Raw genomic sequence first — 20,029 nt, 5'->3', positions numbered from 1 at the left:
TTGCTTTTTTCATAGCTGCTTCTTTAACGTATTCGTTCATTCTTGTCCAATTTTCCCGGCAACTTGTCTCAGTTTTCTCGGAAACGGCGATTCACATTACAAGAGCCATGCGTTACGTTGTGTGACAAGCCGGTCTACTGACAAATTCGTTGTGAGATGATTTCCCGCAATCGTTGCAGAAAGTGTACATTATGTAACGCACGTGTCTGTTGCGTGACGTGAACGCTACTGCTTTTGTACCGTGAAGATCGCCAAGAAGGTGATATGTTATGCTTGGGAAAACGCCATTTCATTACGGGGCGTTGCACTCGAAATAAACGTTCTTTTTCATCTGTACCCTTGGAGCATATAAAGCAGAAGGGAATTTTCACTGCAACCACTGTGGCAAAATAGGCCACGCACCGTGTTTGCCCGTTGTACGGCACGTTACAAGATGTAATACGTTTAATACATTTTTTTATGATAATTAATTGTATGGCTAGCTCCGTGAGATGAACCGAATCCTGCGCTGTCATTGGCCACAGAAGCGGGCAAGATAGCGCCATCTTGCCCGCACGGGACTACCCGCTGTTTCCCGCAAGAAAATAGTGTTCAGTTTTTCCATATAATAGACCTTAAGGGCATATAATTAGCTTACTATATTTTGCCCTTTCCACTTCCTTTTCACTGCACTTGTTTTATTTACATTATTGTATTCATGTCGTCAAGTGGAGAAATAAAAAAAAAATACAAAAATACAATACACTCTGTCTCGGTCCATAAACCCGCGGAAAAAGAACTTGGCCGATATCCAGCCATCTTGACCGAACAAGCTTGGTCAATAACGCATATTTATTCATTGTTTCAGGGAGGATGTGGAGCAATTTGCTTCCAAAGTACTCGGAAGAAGACTGGAGCTGATCACTGTCTGTTGTCATGGTGATAGGAAGAGGTTTCAATCTGTGGTTAGCTGCGCTTTGAACAACACCAGGTAAACGTTTGCGACTGGAAGGATAAGGAGATTCAGCATGAACCATGACTCGTTCAGTGTTGATACAAACGTTCAGCTCAGTGAGCTCTACAACTCTTTGAAAATAAATGATCTTTGCGATTCTGTAGCTGAAAAAAAGAATTCATGCTACAAAACTCAGGGTATGTTGCAACTCAACCTCGTTCCCAGGGTCTCTTATCTTCTTGTCATACCTCTCTCGCTCCGGTAGGGCGGTTAGATAGAGACGCTGGGAACGAGGTTAGCTACAACTCGCATACACACGCAACGCTGGGTCAGGAGATAGCTCTCGCAAGGTGATGTTCCTATGAATGGCTTGATACCCTCAGAGGGAACAATAGAATAAACAACAGAAACAATGCCCCTAGCCCAAAAACAATAACAGCTGCTACGCTATGACGACAAATAGAATTACAAGCTTTCGAGAGCTGCTACAGTTCCGACGGCATTTAGACTAGAAAATGTTACGTTTTATTCTTTGGTCTTCATACTCGTCTATTGTCCTGAGTTTTCTATTAGACTCTATGTTTAATATTCTTCTTTACTTAACTTATCTTTATTATTCCCTTGCTAGGTGGTCCAAGTGGTTAACAGCTCAGTTTCTTGTTCAACTTTACCTCGCCCAGCCAAAAGTGATGCGCTCTATTGAGGACTTCCGGTCCCTCACCACTTCCGGTGCCATCAGTCAATCAACCCGTTGTCAGGTCTGTACAGTTGTTGTGTATTTGCGGCAGTCTTTCATTACTTGCGCTCAACGATTAAAGGAGTGAAATTGACTTTGTTTTGCTTTTACTTCAAATGATGTCTCCAAAGCAGTTTGTTAACTAGCCCACCCTTTTGTGAACGATAACGGAATTTCACTGCGCCAGGCATACTATTCACTCACAGAACACTCAAAAAGTACTTATTTACTGACTGTCATTCGAGAAAATACTTATTGACTGACTTGGTGTGGCAGCACACTGCAACATATTCTTACCTATTCTTCTCCTCGTAGGTCGATGCGCCATGCTCTAAATCTGAATGTTTTCACACCCGTACGGCCTGTCGCTGCTCTTTCCTTCCCTCCTCTCTCCTCCCGTCCCAGTTCAGTCAACACCTAGTTTTTTACTATTACAAAAACTAACGTCAAGTATCAGGCTGGGCTACTGTGACTTAGTAGTGACTTTGTAATTTTATTTCAGTTGGATGTCCTGTGTCACCGTGTATTGACAAGCCTGGCTGAATCTAGGCCAGGTAAAGAGTATGAAGACCGAGCCTACAACACCAGTCTGTTGCTGAAAAAGCTGGCTTGTCAACATCCCATGCTGCTACTCAGGTAAATATCACTGATACTGCACAGACAACAGGTTTGTGTAGCACGCATCACTGTTACTACGGCACAGTCCGTAGGTTTTTCTCAGGTAAATACCACTGATGATGCTACACAAACAGGTTTGTCGGAAAAATACCAGTTATACTGCACAAACAACGGATTAGTTATCACCGATACTGAATAAACAATAGATCTGTCTGGTTAATATCACTGCTGCTGCACAATTTACAGGCTTGCCAGTGAAACAATGTAAGCAGTTTCGTTGTTACAATAAACTGTGTACCAGTAGTCAAAGGCCCTTTTTTGTGTCATTTTCCAGGCACCTGCCCATGATAGCTGCACAGCTAAGAGGCCGAGTGCACCTCAAGTCCAAAGAGTTTGCCAATCAGCAACATATTCTTGTCTTCTCGCACATACTGGGTGTGTTGGATCTTCTAAGACCACATATCTTCAGACGGGACAAGGTGTGCGGTTTGGTCTTGTTATATAACAAACTCCGTCTTACCGGGGGAAGTAAACGGTTTTCCAGCTCTGTAGCTTGACGCGTAAAATTTTCTAATCAGCATTGACTTTTATCGACAGCGAATTCATGGTTAACTAGAAATAGGTGTTTTACTGACTTAACCTCCGACGAAGGACATTATTTTCTTTTTGTATTATTCGTTCGTTTGTTTGTTTGATTTTTTTTTTTGTCTGTTTGTCTTTTTTTTACAAAATATGATCGCCCGTGTTAGGTTTTCAAGCCGAGCAGTTTACGGGCTTATATTATTACATAGTTACTTATCTGTGCAAACTTACTAACTGTGTTTTAGAGCTGGCGCATCCTAACAGTGTTTCCTTTTCAACAGTTCATCCAAGAGGGTTTGCGGAACACCTTGGATGCTTACTTTGGTCTTATTCAGGTAAGAAGGACAGCTATTATAATAGTGGTAGTATAGTTCAAAGTGTTCTAAGGAGCAGCTTACAGTGCATCATTTCATCATTTTGTTGGATGCCCAATAGTAATGGTTTCATCTTGTGAAAAAGTTCTGAACAAATGACAGAAACATTTTAGGAAGATAAATGAAGGCGAGTAAAGGAAATGGCTTACAACTCAGTATAGACAGGACCTTTCAGTTTAGATAGTATTCTTTGAAATTTATGCAATATCTTGTTGTAGCCAGGGTTTCTTTGACAAATATACTTTCTTTCCTTTTTGAAGGAACATGCTTCAAAATATTTGGTCCAATTTAATTTTAACGCGTAACTGTAACAGTGGTCCTCAAAATGACATCAAAATGTTAATTTTATTCGCTTCCTTATCTTGTCTTATTTATTCTCTCCCAGGCTGAATGTCTTCGTTTCAAAGAGCTAGCTAGCGTTGTTACAAAGCTGATGCCATTTCTTCATCATTTTTGTGCTGAAAGTCCTGGCCAAGCGTTCTCCGCTCTCCACAAGAGAGGTCCTTTGTTTCAGTAAGTAACAAGAACAAGCAACTGAAAATTCAAACAAATCGTCCAAATTGACAGAGACTGCAATCTCGGTGCGCTTGTGAAGGTTTAAAGGAACATGTCCGATTCTCTTCCGTGAGAATAATCTGAGCCCGCGGGGTTTCGTCAGAGACGGAGGTAGGTATCGACGTCATGCTGACGAAACAACTATCGGTTTGTTCACGATTGTTCAATCCAAACAAGAATCGGGAACTCTTCGTGTCTTCCGGAACTGCCTCGTTTGTAAGTTCGTTGCCGCTTTTGACCAACAAGGGAAACTTATTTTTATTTTTATTTTATTAGCTTTGCTTTTATGAAACCTTTTTAAATGCAACCAAGTTGGAAATTACCAATCAATACCTAGTTCTTTAAAATGATTTTTGTCCTCAGGGAATTGTTGCAAGATTTCCCCGCCCTCCCTTCCCTTCAATGTGTTGTAAGCGCAATCTCTCTGTCATCGACACCGCACTCAGATGATCCCTTGAACGAAAACGCAACCGTCGAAGGCCCCTCAGCTGACGGAGCTCCCACAAGTACAAAACCGACGGTCCGGTCCGTCATTACACCACCTGAGAACACCATGTGGTCATCAGCACAGCTCGCTCCTTTTGTGCAGCGGCTTGCTCCCGGACAACCAGTAGAAGGTACAGTAGTGCCATGTATTTTAATAGTCGAGCAACCGGCCCCTGACCAATCAGAATCGAGTATTTTTAATGGACCAATCAGAGAGCGGGATTTCGAACACTTGACTTACAACATGGCCGACTTATTTTTAATTAGGGAAAAGTATGCATGCATGCCCAAATATGATCAGAAAGGCAGAAAATGTGTAGTCCCCTGCACATTTTCTGCAATACACACTTTGAAATTAAAATCTCATAATTTTGTGATCAGAGCTTGAATTCTCCACAGGTTATTATCTTTTGTTCCCCCATTGTACCCCTCTTCTCCACCCCTCCCCCCGCCCCCCACCAAATTCTACTTGCCTTCTCTTATGTCAAAGAAATGAACAGGCTCTTGTTTTGTTAAAAGGGAAAGGTATCAGTTTGAATTCAGACTACCGTATACTCCTCTTTTATTTTTGCATTACAGACGTGTCGAAAGTTCTTGTAGATTTAGACGAAACGTCCAAGCGCCGAGTGGACATTTTAGATCATTTTGTGGTAAGTCTTAGTGTTTGAAGCCCTCTTGAATTTTGAGGAAGAATCCTTTTTTTTTCTTTTGTTTTTCCAATATCCAGTACCAAAAAAGCTGGATGACGAGGCCATTGTGGGGAAGTTGCTCTCGTTGACGAAGTGTAAGGCGTTGGATGTATAAGACTGAAGCGCTCTCTCGATTGTAAACGCATCTCATACAAATCAGGTTAAAGTAGAAGTGACTGATACTTCTTAAATGGGGACCATTGGGTGTTAATAGCTTAAAACAGTTTTAATGTCATTTTTATTTGAAGTTGTTACCTCTTGTTAGCTTCCATCGCAAGCTCTTTTCAGTCAGCAAGTATGACAGCCGTCGGCAATCATTGTTGAGAAGAATAAATCTCTCCTTGTTTTATTACGTGTTAGAATATACTGTTTGGTAACAATATATATATTTTTTTTGCCATTTTTTTAGCCTCACTTGGTTCGTCTTCTCTCTGACGTAACGAATACCTGTAGGACCCAGGCCCACACTCTTCTACTGCGCCACATTCGAGAAAATCCTGGGTACGTTAACTTTCGTTTAGTTTTGTTTAACTGGTTTATTTTGTACGTGGCTAAAATAATAATATCAGCTTTCGTTTCCTTGGTAGGACTGCTCACAAGTTTGTGGACACGTACATGGATTGTCTTAACTCGACGGAGCCTGGCGTGATTTTGACAGCAGCAAAATTTATTCCCGAATTTATTGTCTTGGGAAATGGTCAGTAAACACATGGTTCAAATTTCTGCCTTAATATCAATAATTTCATATATTTTGCGTTCCGTAACATTGAGATTCAATTCCGATTTCGTTTGAGTCGAAAGGGGAACAAATTCTTTCAACGTCTTTGTAGGACAACTGATACTCTTGACATTTTTGTGCTGTGGGGATTTTCATCCTTGTAAAGTTTGACGAAATATGAAGTTACTAAACCATTTTTGAGTCATCTTCAACGCTTAACACAGTAGCTAGCGTGCTGAAAACCCTCAAGACGGCTCTGCTTGAGTTTTTGAAAAGGATGGATAAGAAGCTAGTTTTAGTCTTCGAAATTTGATAGAACTCCCATTGATTTATCATTTATCAAGATCTTGCTTGTTGGAACAGCTTCAATTTACGCGTCAATATTAGGATTTCTTTTATCTCGCCTGCACCTGACAACCTTTGACATAAAATGCCGACTAGTTGCCTTTTTAAATCTGAGATTTGTTGCTGTTATGTTTGGTCTTCTTGAATAAGTAAATTAAGATTCGTTTTGCCAAGCTCGTTCCCAGGATCTTTCATCTTCCCGCGGTAGGGTGGGAAGATGAGAGAGACCCTGGGAATGTGGTTGCCGTTTTGCAAGAATTCGATTTGGTTTTGATTCAATTCCTTTTCTTTCTCATTTTCAGAATTCTCCGACTCGTTGCTTCAAAAGATGTTCTCTCTTGCCGTTTACGATGCTCATGATGTGGGAATTCCCTTACTACAAAGCATTCAACTGCTGAATTTACACTGAATAACAAATGCGGATTTTAAATGACAAATAGAAGAGATTTCATTGTGGTGTCAGAGAAGGAATGTTAGGATTGATAGTGTCAAAAACAAATGCACCTCAATCATCCTTGTCGTTTACTCAGCTATCAGATTAAACGAACATTTTAAAACACCAAGACGTGGAGCATGTGACTTTTTGGAGCCTATAGAAGGACAGTCGCTGATACGACTGCGCAAAGAAAGAATGTGAAAATACTAGAAATCGTCTTTTGGCCTATCGTTAATTTCTGTATCGCCAGTTTCTAGCTCGATCAACTTCACTGCATTTTTAAAGCTGTCAAATAAGTTGTCTGTTACTGAGGGGTTAGAAGCTATTATAGTGACACTCCTCAGGCTCTTCTCAGTTTCGTAACCCATTTCCTCCCTTGTCCTCACTTGCGACGCAAACATAAGCATAAGAAGCTTATGCGCTGGTGAGGACGGCTGCGATATAATAGCATAAGCGTTCTTGTTCTTATGCCTATGCTTAGGTCGGTGTTATGTCCAATGAGGACATGGTTGGCTTAACCATGAAGTGCTCGCTGATTGGCTGAAAGTCTTTCGTTTATGTTTCTGCTTATGTCAACATGTCCTCACTGGATATAACAGCGACATAAGCACAAACATAAGCATAAACATAAGCATAAGAAGAAGGCAAGGTTTTAATATGCTTATGCTTATGTCTCGGCCGTTTTCACTAGCGCATAAGCTTCTTTTATGCTTATGCTTAAACTCATGCTTGCTTGGTAACTGAGGACCGGGCTCAAAATAGCACACGAGGGTCGTCTGTGCACTTCTCGTGCGTCCGGCTTTTTCGCCTTTCACTGGAAAAGAGCTTGAGCATACGAAGAAACACCTAAAAACACCTTGGTATCACCTAAGTTAGTGATGAGCAAACTGCATTTAATTCCATCTGAGCTGTAAAGCTCAGAGGATCCTGACTACTATCAAATAAGGCGACAAGCATCCGAGGAACTGAAACTAAACTCCAGTTACTTCTACTTCTTCCATATGTCGTTAGGTTTATGCCATTATTATGTTCCGGTTATGTTGTTATGTTGAGTTGTTCACCCTGGTGACGAAAATTAACGACAACCAACCTCGTTCTCAGGGTCCTCTCTCTTTCTCTCTCGATCGAGGGAGGACGAGAGAGAATCCTGGGAACGAGATAAAAACAACACGTTTTTATTTTTTAAGTTTTTTTTTTTAAGTTTTTTTTTTTCGTTTGAGTGACCTGTCGCTATTTCGCCAGTGCGAAACAAGAAGAGAAGAAGTCAGTGGCTGTCAACATTCGCTGAATACGTCCAATAGAAGGCTATAGAAAAGCCACCGAAATACGCACGCCTTATTGCAAATTATCTTCACAAACGGCGAAAGAAAATCAGCAATATTTTTCTCGATTTTCATTATAGCTGCATTTGATTTTTTTTCGGACGATTTTTTCATAATATCATGCTGTTCATTGGGTATGAGAATACTATTATTTATAGCTATAAAGTGGAGATTGCAACTGCAAGATTTTGTGATAAACGTTTTAATGAAAATTTATGAATATTGAACTGCCGACCGAAAGTGACGTTCACGATGGCCAATGTAGTACAGTATTGACAAGCATGTTTTTTTTCTTTTTTTTCTGCCATTTGTGTCCAGCTATTGTTATTATTGTTATTATTTTTCTCCACCTGCTAAGTTTGCGCTGTTAGGTGTTAGGTTTTCGTGAGAGAAATAATATGCATCGTCTAAAGCTAGCCTGGAAAATCAATTAACAACTTGTACCAGTTACCGCAAGAAAGCCGGTCGACATCGTGTGTAGAAGCATGGTCGTATGTTCCACGGCACTGTGTTCATCATTTTAAACTTCTAAAGCTTTGAATGCTGTAACAATTTTGACATTTATATCGCCAGGAAAACTGATTAGACTTGTTTTCAGATAACGGTTATTCACAAAGATTGGTCTTAAGCGCGGGTCAACAAATATATGTCTGACATGAGATTCACCCTAAGAGTAAGAAAATATTTACAAACAGTGTTCCAACAATTTTAGGACGCTTTTTAATGATACTTCTAAATTGTGCAGGAGGTCTTAAATTATTTTTTTGCAGACATCTTCGCTGGTTGACTTGCTACATGATTCTCTTTTACTCGGCGCCCGACTGTAATTTCCAAAATATAGGATTGTTTGTTGTGTTCTTGCGACCACTCACCATCCACATTTATTACGTAGCTAACAGCAGCTCTCTTTAGCTTAGCTGCCCTCCTTGTTATATTTTTCAACTGTCTTGTCCTCCGAATATACCGTTGTAGAGTAAACTAGTGATCTTATCACAACTTATCTTTCGCCGAATCCGTTCTTTTGTATTCAGAATCTCCGAATACACAACATTATCCCGGCGAACTCCATCTCGACTTAAGCACTGTTCCTCGTAAATATTCTGTCAAATCAAACACCATGACCTGCGGGAGGGTTAACTGTTTCGGTCGATTTTTCGGTTCCTTTAGACGGTGTACCGTAAACCCTTTTTCTGGCCTCTTGCCACATATTTTTACACACATCCCGCTGCATTTCGTTAAACAAGTGTTTCTCGACCTCTGGAGCAAGTTTTTTGAAGACTTTTCCTTTGCGCTGTGAGGTCGGCGACTGTCTGTTACACAATCCTTCGGCGACTTCTAACAACGAACTGCTCTGTCTAGCTGCTTCCGATTTGCAAGCTTCTGAAATCTTGACGAACATATTTTCATTCATGTCTTCCTCCAATTCAAATGAGAAGCTTCTTCCCATTTTGTTCAGGGTATTTGTACGTTGAAACGCCGGGTCCGATTCGCTGAGAGCTCTCGTCTCTTCCAAATGGACCTGTTCGCTGCTCGTTAGTTCATCCATATTTCCACCTTCTCTCAACACAGCGTCTCGATCACTGTCTTCCGCGGCAGCATAAACCTCTGCTAATCTGCATAGTGAAGCCTTCGAAACGTCTGGATTGCTTCTTATTTCCATAACATAATTATATTCTTTTGTCCGCAGATCTTTATGATACCCACGCCAGGCATAAAATTTCGATTCTTCCGAGTCCTTGAAGCACACCTTTTAAGTCCCTCTTTGATGTTGTAACACGGAACGCCAATCTGTAAGTTTCAACGGCCTAAACGAAAACTTCACCTTCTGCAGAGATGATTTTATGATCTCCAGGGCATTGTGCAGTGATTTTGCTGTAAATCTTACTACGTGATAAAAATATACGGACCAAGAGTTCTTTCTCTGGGGTATTCACGATTTCAATTCGTTGCAATCTGTAACACAAAAGAACATTTAGTTGACGGTGAAAAGTGCTTGGCTTCTTTGTGTATCAAAGTACAAACAGTGGAATTTTGCTCTTTCGGCAAGCTTTGATCTTCTGTTTTCGAAGTGGCTTTTTGAGTGCGAAACACGAGAAGTTCTTTGTGATGGGCAAACCTCAGTCAATTCGATCACAACACCGCTTATTACTCTATCAACAACGGTCATTTGCAGTCGTTTGGGAGCTGTGATAAAGATCTAACATCCAACACCTGCGAATGGTATTTAAAAACAGATAAAGAGCGACAAATTCCTGGTTTATACTCATTCATTCCGGCTATTTTACACTGTCTATATTGGCCAAGGCAATTAAAAAATCGCTTTGTCCCCAACGTTGAAATCATTTCCTCGATTTGTGGGCGAAAAAAATACAAAAGTACATTTAGATTTGTTGTGTTTCACTTCTTACTCTTCATTTATAGCTCGAGGGGAAAGTTTTAGAGATGAAATACCGCACAATAAAGCCGGCTCAGAGCAATAACCTTATCTTGAAACAAATCTTTATTTAACTAACGATATAGCCAAACTCTAAAGTTTCATTCTCGTGTTCAGGAAACAATGTTACAAGCGATGACATGTGAATGATTAATAACCGTTAATGTTCAGTTCACCAGAGATTCAAGACTACCACCGTAACGCATATTCCATATATGGTTGGGTCGTCAAGACGCTCAAAGCCAAATATCTTTGCCAGTGTAGAGCGCCTTTGCCACGAATTGTAAACCACCCAAGAGGCAGGTGGAAATAAAATAAAAATGTAATTATATTTTGAAATAAAGGTGCATTGAATCGCATTATATCGAGCCACATGGAGTGCTGATTCGGAAACGAAGCACACAAAGCTTGATAGATTTAAAAGAGAGCCTAGAGCAACGCAAACATTATTGCCTTGAATAACTTTGTCATAATATTCTAGAATATTAAATCGACAGGCAACGATAGGGATCTTCACGTAGAATTTTGGCATCTCTTTCAATTTTATGTATGTTGTAGAAAAAGGTCACACTAAAAAGGTTCGAGGTCAGTTATTTAATGGTATAGATTTCTCATATGGAAAATACCACATAAGCCGTTTGTGATTCTTGTTATCAAACTCTTACATGACTTTGATTCTTAAAATACTTTAATATAAATAGCTCAAGATTTTCCTAGCTCTTAAATTTTCTTAACAACTTAGGAGTTTCCTTTTAAGAAGAACCAAGAACTTGCAGCTTAAATGCTACTGATAAAGTCAGAAGTGCGGCAAGGTGAAATATCGCGGCGTTCATATGCATAACGAAAGCTCAGTGATTGAAGCTGTGATGCCAGTCAGGCTGAGATTAAAAGACTTCCTTCTCTGTGTCGATAATCTCCTTTTAAGACACCGACAGTTTTAAGATACTTGGAAGAATGTGAAGAATGTCTTGAAAAAATTGAAAAAGGAATGGTTCGTAATGTGACATGAAATGGTTTAGTTAGTTTGTTTTTATTTTCTACAAAGAAATTTCAGCCGTTAGACAGGTTAGAGTTCTTCCTATCACGACATTTGAAGTTTTGTGTACTTTAACCGCAAGTCAGCAACTCATTTTCATTATAGTACGAGGTTTTCTGTCGGGCTTACGCCGTTGAACCGTCTAGGTCGTCTAGCTTATATGTGTTACTTCCACAGTACGCCGGAAGAGTTTGAAAACGGAGGTTTTACTGTGAATACGTATCAAATGTTTTTCGTCCACACTACGCACGGGGAATTTAAAAACGCAACAATCACCGTTCATTTTGGATTTGTGTTTGAAAAAACCTCGGTGCTCAAGGGAAAGCACATGCTTATTGTGACCTTATCCGAGTCGTTTTCGAAAAGCTTCGTTTTCAAAATGAATTCAGTCCAAACGAAAACACAAGGCCAGCGTTTTCAAATTCCTCTTCCTTTGAAGAGCGTTTTCGAAAAGCTCCGTTTTCGTGACGGATTAGTATGGATCGCAGGCCTAACCGTAGAAATAAAGCCGTGTTTTCAAATTCCTTCAGCGTTGTGTGAACGCTGTCTAAAGCAATTTGAGGGCATCTGGAGCTTAGGTGGGACGTCTAAAACCACGGTAATCTTTAGGTTTCCCTTGTTTATGTTCATATATTTTCCTTAAAGCATTAAGTATCCTTGTGAAAACTGGAAAAATCATAATTCGTCAGTGTTCTCAGCCTTGAACTTGACGAGCTCGGGATTTTTGCCGGCCTTGGCGGGAAAACAAACATGATTGTTAATCCCTCGGATTATCTTCGCGCGGAAAACATCAAAAAAACTTCTAGACGTCGACCTGATTCATACTGTAACTGTTCTTACCGGGTTATCCCCTCCAACCCCGCAGCTTCTCAAGATTAAACAACAACAACAGAGGAGACTAACTCTTTGCTGTAAACGAAAACAAAGTGTTTCTCTTGACTGTACAAGGTAGTGTCATCGACTTTTGAGCTGACTGTAGCTGTAGCTAATAGAACCTGGGCCACGTTGGTGGTAAGCGTTCACATTACTACGCCATCCCGTCTCCCCTTACAATACGATAGGCTCACCAAAAATCTCTCAGAAATGTGTTAAGTTTCCTAAAACAGCACTGACCACCACTCACCTGGCCATGAAGATACAGCTGTATCCGGCGAGGACAGAAATGAATCGTAATACAACAGGTAGTCCAGACGTACTGCCTTTGTGGGGTTAATTTATCAACAACCGAACCAAACTATTTATGGAATAGTACAAAATAATATTGTTACTCCTTATTACCATGGTCTAATTTTTTTTTTCTCCCGGTCAATATTTGGTCTATTTTGCTGCGTTTCTCATCTAGTTCGCTTGCCATCATGGCTGCGTGGGAGCCGTTATCTCAGAGTTATGGTTCAAATGGCGTTTTAAAAGAATAAAATATTGTAAAACATAGCCTGCATGCCTTTAGCTGAATATCTCCTTGTTTGTCCTGGCTGGTTTAAACGGCATTCTTTTAAAGCGGATGGCACCTCTGATAGTAATGATATCAAGGCAAAACATTAACGACATCAACTATTACATAAACATTTTGGCTTGGTTGTTTATAATTTAATTCCACAAACAGTACAAGAGTCTGGGCTTCCTGTGGTAATATGAACAAACTTCAGTGAAATTGTGGTGCGACACTTTTTCAAGTTTTGCGTCGCCATATATTACTGTCAAACTTCAGAGCAAAGCTTCGCTGCAACACGTTTGACGTTGCTTGTAAAATGTGCAGCTATAGTTCTCACAGCAGAAGTTGCCAAAGTGTTTATTCCATCATGACATCGATAAAGTAAATCTGCATGAGGATTTTGTCGCAATTATTATGAAACAGCTGATTGTTCGTCCGGGTGTTGGGCGGAATTTTCTTCAGATCGCACATCTCTGTTTTTGATCAGCATCGGGGAGGACGGGGTGTACTCCCTTATATGGGCTTTGCAAGTATGTGCGGCGCCAAAGGGTATGGTATTTCATCCATTTTGGTCATAAGTACGATATCGATTTTGGCCATTTTGGTCTTAGATAGTGTATAGTTTTTGCACTCTGGTCTTGAATTGGGTATGTTTTTAGAAGAGCTAGTTTTTCATCATTATCGATAAGACAGTCAACAAAAGCCCTTCACAAATGATGTTTACGGCAACTGGGTCAGGTCATAAATAGTCAGCATATGTGTTACAAAATTGTAATTCGCAAGTGTCTGTAATTACCCCAGCTTAACCCGATTAGAGAATTCATCTGTAAGCTGCCTTAATCGGGTTACTTCAAACTTCTAATCAGCACATTTACAATTTCCTGCTTTTGCTAAATGTTTCCGTTATCAAGATTTTCTACTGCAACATCTCGCAAATAATTCAGTTTCTTTCTTAAAAAAAAACTCCAGCACTGATCGGTGATGTTTTTTACTTCTCGGTAACATTTTCTTCAAGCTCACCTTCGGCTTGCCGATTAAGAGGACCCTGCACATTCTGCCAAACTTAGTCGAGTGTTTTCTTTGCATTGAATTTGTTTGCATTAAGCTATATAAACATAAACGCGTATGAAGTTTGTTCTTAGAAAAACCAAAAATTATCGTGTTTACACAGAGTATGCTATACTGAACAGAAGTTCGTGATGTTTGGGTGCGTGGAAACTTCGAGTTAAGCGTAAGATAGCCGGATATTTTCAAACCGTCGCGAAGGTCATGATCACTTGTACCGTGGTAAAAAAAAATAAATGCTCTGCGGTTTTCTTGTCAATTTTCGAGTTCTCAAAAGTAGCGACGATCGTATGTCTGGTGGGGCAAGTCAACTCTAAATTTGCTTCCACGCAGAAGGATGACAACTGAATATTTCCATAAATAAGAGTCGGAAGAGAGATATTCTGTTATGGGAACACTCACCAGTGAGGTTCTGATTCTTATCATTATGTAATCAAGAAAGTACGAGCAGACACGTGTTTTGCAAGGAGGATGTCCCGTTCCTAAGCAACGTTTGACGAAGACCGCGGGTCAGTCTATTTAATCTCTGGGAGGATTTTTCCGGCCACTTATTTCTCTTTCTAATTTCTCTCTTTTCTTTCTCAGACGACTTCTCTTTCAGGCTCTCAGTTTTATACAAGTTTGTATATCAAAAAAAAGGGCAACTTGTTTTTCGCGTGTTTTCCCGCGCTTGTTACTGGTTGCACGTTTCCCCGCATTGGCACAAGTTGCAGTTTTTCCCGCGCTTGGCACTGGTTGCACGTTTTTTCGCGCGCTTCGCTGTTATTGGTCCATAATGTTTTTCAGGGGTTAGTTGTGATTTCCCAGCCAGATGAAAGTGCTCTCTTTTCTACTTTATATGAGAGCTAAATTTGAAACCATTCTATACAAGCTGGTCTTTCCATGTAAATCATTTACTCTTTTTTTTATAACGTGGTATAACAAAGTCTTTCATGATGTCTCTGTTGTACAGTAGTCCAGCACCTCTTCCAGACCTGTATTTTGATTCGTTCTCTTATCCCGCAGCTGCCATTGTTTTCGGTGACATGGCTATTGTGTCATTATGCCTTCTATTGTTTTTTTAGCCAATCCCAGAACCTGTCTGGAAAGGTGCAGGCTTGCCCCTGTTGTAGCCTTACACTGTTAAAAAAAAACAAACAAAATCGGGGAAAGAGAAGTACTATAAATTATGTCTTTATATATATTTATTAAATTTCTCTGAAGCACAAAATACACTCTGAGTAGTAATGTTTCTATAAAGTGTCAATACTACAATTTACAATGCATTATACCAAACGTGATCAGCTTGTTTTCTTTGCATGAAACTAAAATCTTGAGTTAAAAGCTCTTAAAAACGAGTTAATTTTTCACCAAGCTCACTAAAGCTAAAGCTGCTTTCAGCTAGCCCCAAACTACATGTAGGTTAACGATTTTTATAGCATCTCTTTTGCATGTCGCTTTCTAGGTCGTTTGCAAAGTCTTTTCAGATTGTTGACCCCAAGATCTAAATCAGGCGAAAAATAAGACGTTCCCTCTTGTTTGTTCGCTCTTGTGTGCTAACAGCGAGCATTCAGGCAAAAATTGATTTCTTTCGTTGTCTTTCAAGTTTCTAAGACTCGAGTTCCATAGAAGCAATATACTCTTTGGCCTTCAACCGCAGTGACAGCAGACTTGAATCGTTTCGGATTTCTAAATTCTCTCCCGCGGCCTTGAAATCCTCCGAGCCAGAACCAGTGGAGTCGGTAGACTTGGGCGAGCATGATCCTTCTGGACTGGGCACTACCGGTGTGGCTGCACTTGGCATTGAGGCGGAATGAAGCGCTGCGACTTGCTGTCGTGCGCATGTCCAGAAGTCGGTGTTGTAATACTCGTACGGGAACAAGGTGTAAGGTTCAAAGCCGCCGCAAAAGCGAGCCAGATGACTGGGATATCCCAATCCAAAGATTGTTGGTAAGTCATGGCGACGTTTCCGTTGTTGTTTGCGCCATTTGGCTCTCCTGTTTTGGAACCATATCTGTGAGGACCAAACCACAGATTCAGTTTTTATATGAATTTTCAGAAAACTACAATTTGTTGAAAGAGTTTCGTCATAGTACTTCAAGTTTTAAGCGTAGTGTAAGGAGCTTCTTAATGGATACCCAATCTTGAATTCATAAAATAGTTTTAGTATAGATATAAATATATTCATCGAATCTGTAAATACTGATGAATTTTCGCCGTGTTTGAAGGAATTTTTAAAGATTGAAGATTAAAGATTACCTACTGAACTGGTTGGCTTATAGAATTGCTGGTTTTCATTGTCACGCAATTGAAAATAGATCAAAATAAAAATCAAAACCGGTCAATAGATAAAGTCCACAATCTGGGAAATGAAAGAAGGTAAATATGCAAAGACTCGCGCCAAAATTCTGGTCAGAGCAATTTTTCTTATGCGAGATATGCGGAGAAATTTTTTACCCAAATTTATAGAGATTGGTATCGAGACGCCATGCTGGTGGCCATCCGTATGGGTACCAACATGGCGGCCGGAAACCAACAGAAACATCTGTCCCTGAGTTTTGCTACAAAAGCGTGAATTTATCCCTCGAGGAACTCTAAAACATTAAAATAATACTTTTTCTAAGACATGAACTGTTCAGATAGCCAAGTTCCCCGAAATAAGTCACTTTTTTAACCAGCATGACAGCTCTCCAGGCCGTCATGTAAATGCCGCGTCACGCAAAAGCTTAGAAATTCAAGCGTAGTGTATCACAAAACCAAGAACCCATTCGGAGCGAAAATTTGTATGAATATTAGTTTCAGCTGCTCTTATACATCATTTGAGTAAAATCTCAGGTAGATCAATAGTTTTGTAGTTCGAATTTTGGTGACGTCATGTGAAAACCAGCTATACATCTATTTTAATATTTTTTTTAGATATTTAAAATAATGTAGGTGGTCTGTCAAAGTATGTGGTCTATGACTCTTTTACGGACCATATCCCTATGGCATTCCTATGTTTGTTAATTTGTTGTCATAAAATTGTAATAAATAGATAAAAAACAGTAAACTACTCCTTCTTAATTCGCATGTTCGCATGAGCTTTTCACTTCTGACCTTTGCACCTAGTGCAGTGCTTACCTGAACCTGTGCTTCTGACAATCCAGTGCTGTTAGACAGTTCAGATCTCGCCGCTACATCAGGGTAGTGGTTAAGGAGAAACGCTCTTTCCATCTCGTAGATCTGTGACTTGTCAAATGTGGCTCGGTAGCGCTTTTCACTGTCATCTCCTATGTTCCTCTTCGTTCTTTTTGAAGGCCTTTCTTTCTCGGATTTCTTTTGTGTGGTCTTGCTGTTTTTTCCTTCTTTGTCTGTTGATATGAGCGGGATATTACTATTACTCTTCTAACTGACCTACCAAAATTGTTGCTATAATGCCCGAGGGGTACTCCCAGAAAAATCAGCTGGGGCTGTGCGGTCCGCTTCCCAGTACCCTCACCCCATTTCGCACCAAAATCTGTTATTTTCCCTACGTTAACCTGACCAAAAAATAGATACTCTATTTAAGACCCGACCCTTAAATCAATACCCTGTTTCAGACCTGTCTCGCGATTAGTTACCTAGTTCAGACTGATTTAAAAGGCTCTTGTTGATGGTCTTATCAATAATAATGAAAAAGCAACTTCCACTAAAAAAAACCATACCCTTTTTGAGATCAAAATGACCAAAATCGATACCCTAATTATGACCAAAACAGGATCTCGCGTTTTCAGTGAACCGTTTTAAATTCCAGTTAACAAAACAAATCCGTGAAGTTGTCCCAATCTTTCAGCATTTGAAATGATAATACTTTCCTCGAGTAATTACTTTCCCACATGAAAGTGGAAATTACGTTTTGTTCGCCTTGACTGAACAAACGCAAAATAGCAAAAGGAAACAAATAGGAAATGAAAAGACAGGGAAAGTACTCAAGAAGTTAGACATAAATAAGAGTTTTTAGCAAAAAGGTGTTTTCTCCACAAGTCATCTCAATGTTAGTTACGCAACGAAATCAATTTCACATACAAATGTTTACCACTTTGTTCAGTAACTCGTATCTGATAGAATTCATGCAGAAAGCCTGCCTTCTTTCAGCCTGCTTAAGCTAAAACATAGTTTTTGGCTAAAACGATTCCAGTTTCTTTTACGAGCTGATAATAAATGCAAGAACAGCTTTTGGAGTTCTGTAGCTGTTAACCTCTTGATTTCCTTTTATGAATTGTTTTTTCATTAAATTCCCCCGAGAGAACTTTAGGCTAATTAGTCCCGCCCAAATGATGAGGTAATATCTAAAAGCCAAATAACCTAAAGAATAATTATTTGAACCGGACCTTGCACAAAATAACTGACTAGAAAGTTCATTAAGACTGAAATATTAATCGCGTAATTCTTCAAAAGATTTTGTAGAAATTGTACCAATTTGCACAGAATCAGTTTTGTAGTATAGCAACGTATTAAAAGGGGCGTTAATTTTGCGAGTTACTCAAACTTTTGACATCTTGGCATTGCTTTCTCAAGAAATGCTTCCCAAAAAAGTCGTAAAAATTGTGAAAACTGAGACTCGGAAACCGAAAGCGAAAGAGTTTATTTAAATCCCAAGACTTAAATCAAAACACATTTAAACGGCATCTTTCTAAAGACGTGTTTTATTTTACCTGTTCAGAATCAAGGCGAAACAAGTCTCGATGTTGGATCAGCAACACGTTGTTACTGTCCGTTATATTCAGTCTATTCTTTAGAAAAAAAATTCAAAGCAATCTGTTGCATTTAACTCTCTTTCTAGCTCAGTCCTTTCTTTAACTCGACAATTATTTTGTTGTGTAGTAGAGTTCAAATCAACGATTTCATCGGCAAAGTTAGCGGCGAAGCGCACAAGCTTGAAGAATGGAATGGTTTGTGAGAAAGCCATTGAGCTGACAAGCGAATTTAAACGAATTATATCTTTCCTAATAACAAAGAAAAAGGACCAAAACAATGTTAATTCAACACTTTCTCTGGATTCATTATACAGACTGAGAGTATCCGATAATTTTGTGGGCCTTCTCTCGGTTTATTTTATGTTTTTCTCGTGTCACGTTTTTTGCTGAATTCTCTTGGAATATACACATAATTACTTTGTTGTAGCCATTTCGTAACCTGTTGTCCCTAGTTGACGCGAAGCGAAAAAAAATTGCCTTCTGTATATAAAAGTATGACTTTAAAAAGGTTGATGAACAGAGAATGCTTTCTTTTAAAATTATATTTACGTGTTAGTCTTTCAGGTTTCAATGTGTTGCTTTCGTGGAGTTGAACATTTCCGTCCTTACGAAGCCAACATATTTCAGTCTCGCGTTTTTTCGCGTTGAAGTAAGAGTTGAAATAATGAAAAATAATCGAGAAGCCGGTGGTAAAAGAACATCGGACAGATAACTGACAATCAAACAATAAATACCTTAGTGCTATTGATCAAAATTTAGAAGCGTGCGTTCTGACTTACCTGTTTTTTCTGAAAGGTTCTGCTGTTGATTATTGTTATGGGGCTCAGATATTCTGTCAAATCCCAACAAATTTGAGATGGAAAACCCCGCGCTAGGTTGGTCGGAATCCATGTGTATTTGCGGTCTTGTATAGGATAATTCCACAATTATTATTCTGTAACTCAGCGGGTTTGTTCGATCAACTAGCTTCTCTGTCTCCACGACGCACAGGCAAGTTACATTTATTCGTTTTCTCTCGCTGCCAATATCAGGCTTTGTGTAAGAGTCCTTTAACAGTATTAAATCAATTAACAGGGATTTGATTGAAAAGGCATTGTAGTATCGTGCCATAATTGTTGCCTTTTCACTTCATTCAATGGTGTGACAGTGGCCCAAATGAAAAGCATTTGGCTTCTGCTGTGTGTCCGGGTTAGAAAGGCGGGGCTGGCTGAACAATTAGTCGAATCAAGCCATCGCAATCAACCTCTGTACTCAACCAATTAAGATGTAAAAAAAAACCGTGACATTGAACTGGCTATAAATGGCCGTAATTAGCAATTCTTTAGGTTCTTTTTGATTACAGCATTAGCACATGGATCCGAGGCGAGGTGCTAAGAAACTCAATTGGAGAAGCATTTTCCCGTGGTATAGCAGTGTCAAAGTTCCGGTTCAAGCCAATCTAAATTCCTCGTCACATTGCTTCATTTTACTTATTTATCAGGAAATTCACGTTTCCAATTTATTTCTAACGAGGTGCCCATGTGAAAAGGATTCCAAGAAACGTGAGTTGAATTATAATGAAATTATCATCGCA

General features: G+C 39.6%; 2 protein-coding genes across 3 annotated transcripts in view; one reads left to right on the top strand and one right to left on the bottom strand.

Moving 5' to 3' along the window:
• Positions 1-6,600, top strand: part of LOC110044898 (integrator complex subunit 1-like) — a 33,829-nt gene extending 27,229 nt beyond the window's left edge. For both annotated transcript variants that reach the window (XM_089289127.1, XM_089289126.1), the window contains exons 44-54: positions 848-970; positions 1,563-1,692; positions 2,173-2,306; positions 2,623-2,767; positions 3,152-3,205; positions 3,630-3,757; positions 4,163-4,416; positions 4,865-4,935; positions 5,384-5,475; positions 5,562-5,671; positions 6,340-6,600. In XM_089289127.1, coding sequence (XP_089145253.1) covers positions 848-970; positions 1,563-1,692; positions 2,173-2,306; positions 2,623-2,767; positions 3,152-3,205; positions 3,630-3,757; positions 4,163-4,416; positions 4,865-4,935; positions 5,384-5,475; positions 5,562-5,671; positions 6,340-6,446 — 1,348 coding nt within the window. In that variant the 3' untranslated portion in view covers positions 6,447-6,600. The remainder of the gene's footprint in view (positions 1-847; positions 971-1,562; positions 1,693-2,172; positions 2,307-2,622; positions 2,768-3,151; positions 3,206-3,629; positions 3,758-4,162; positions 4,417-4,864; positions 4,936-5,383; positions 5,476-5,561; positions 5,672-6,339) is intronic.
• Positions 6,601-14,945: 8,345 nt separating this feature from the next.
• LOC110044886 (uncharacterized) lies at positions 14,946-17,260 on the bottom strand. Its single transcript, XM_089289171.1, has 2 exons — positions 16,862-17,260; positions 14,946-15,755 (listed from the first exon to the last, which is right to left on the bottom strand). Exons 1-2 carry the CDS (start codon positions 16,952-16,954, stop codon positions 15,351-15,353), a joined length of 498 nt encoding a protein of 165 aa, XP_089145297.1. The 5' UTR covers positions 16,955-17,260; the 3' UTR covers positions 14,946-15,350.
• Positions 17,261-20,029: the final 2,769 nt, after the last annotated feature.

The sequence above is a fragment of the Orbicella faveolata genome, unplaced genomic scaffold (genome assembly GCF_042242905.1).
Source record: "Orbicella faveolata isolate gen_17 unplaced genomic scaffold, um_ofav_v1 contig_2, whole genome shotgun sequence".
In the NCBI taxonomy this organism is placed as follows: Eukaryota; Metazoa; Cnidaria; class Anthozoa; order Scleractinia; family Merulinidae; genus Orbicella; species Orbicella faveolata.
This window is presented reverse-complemented; position numbering and strand designations above follow the sequence as displayed.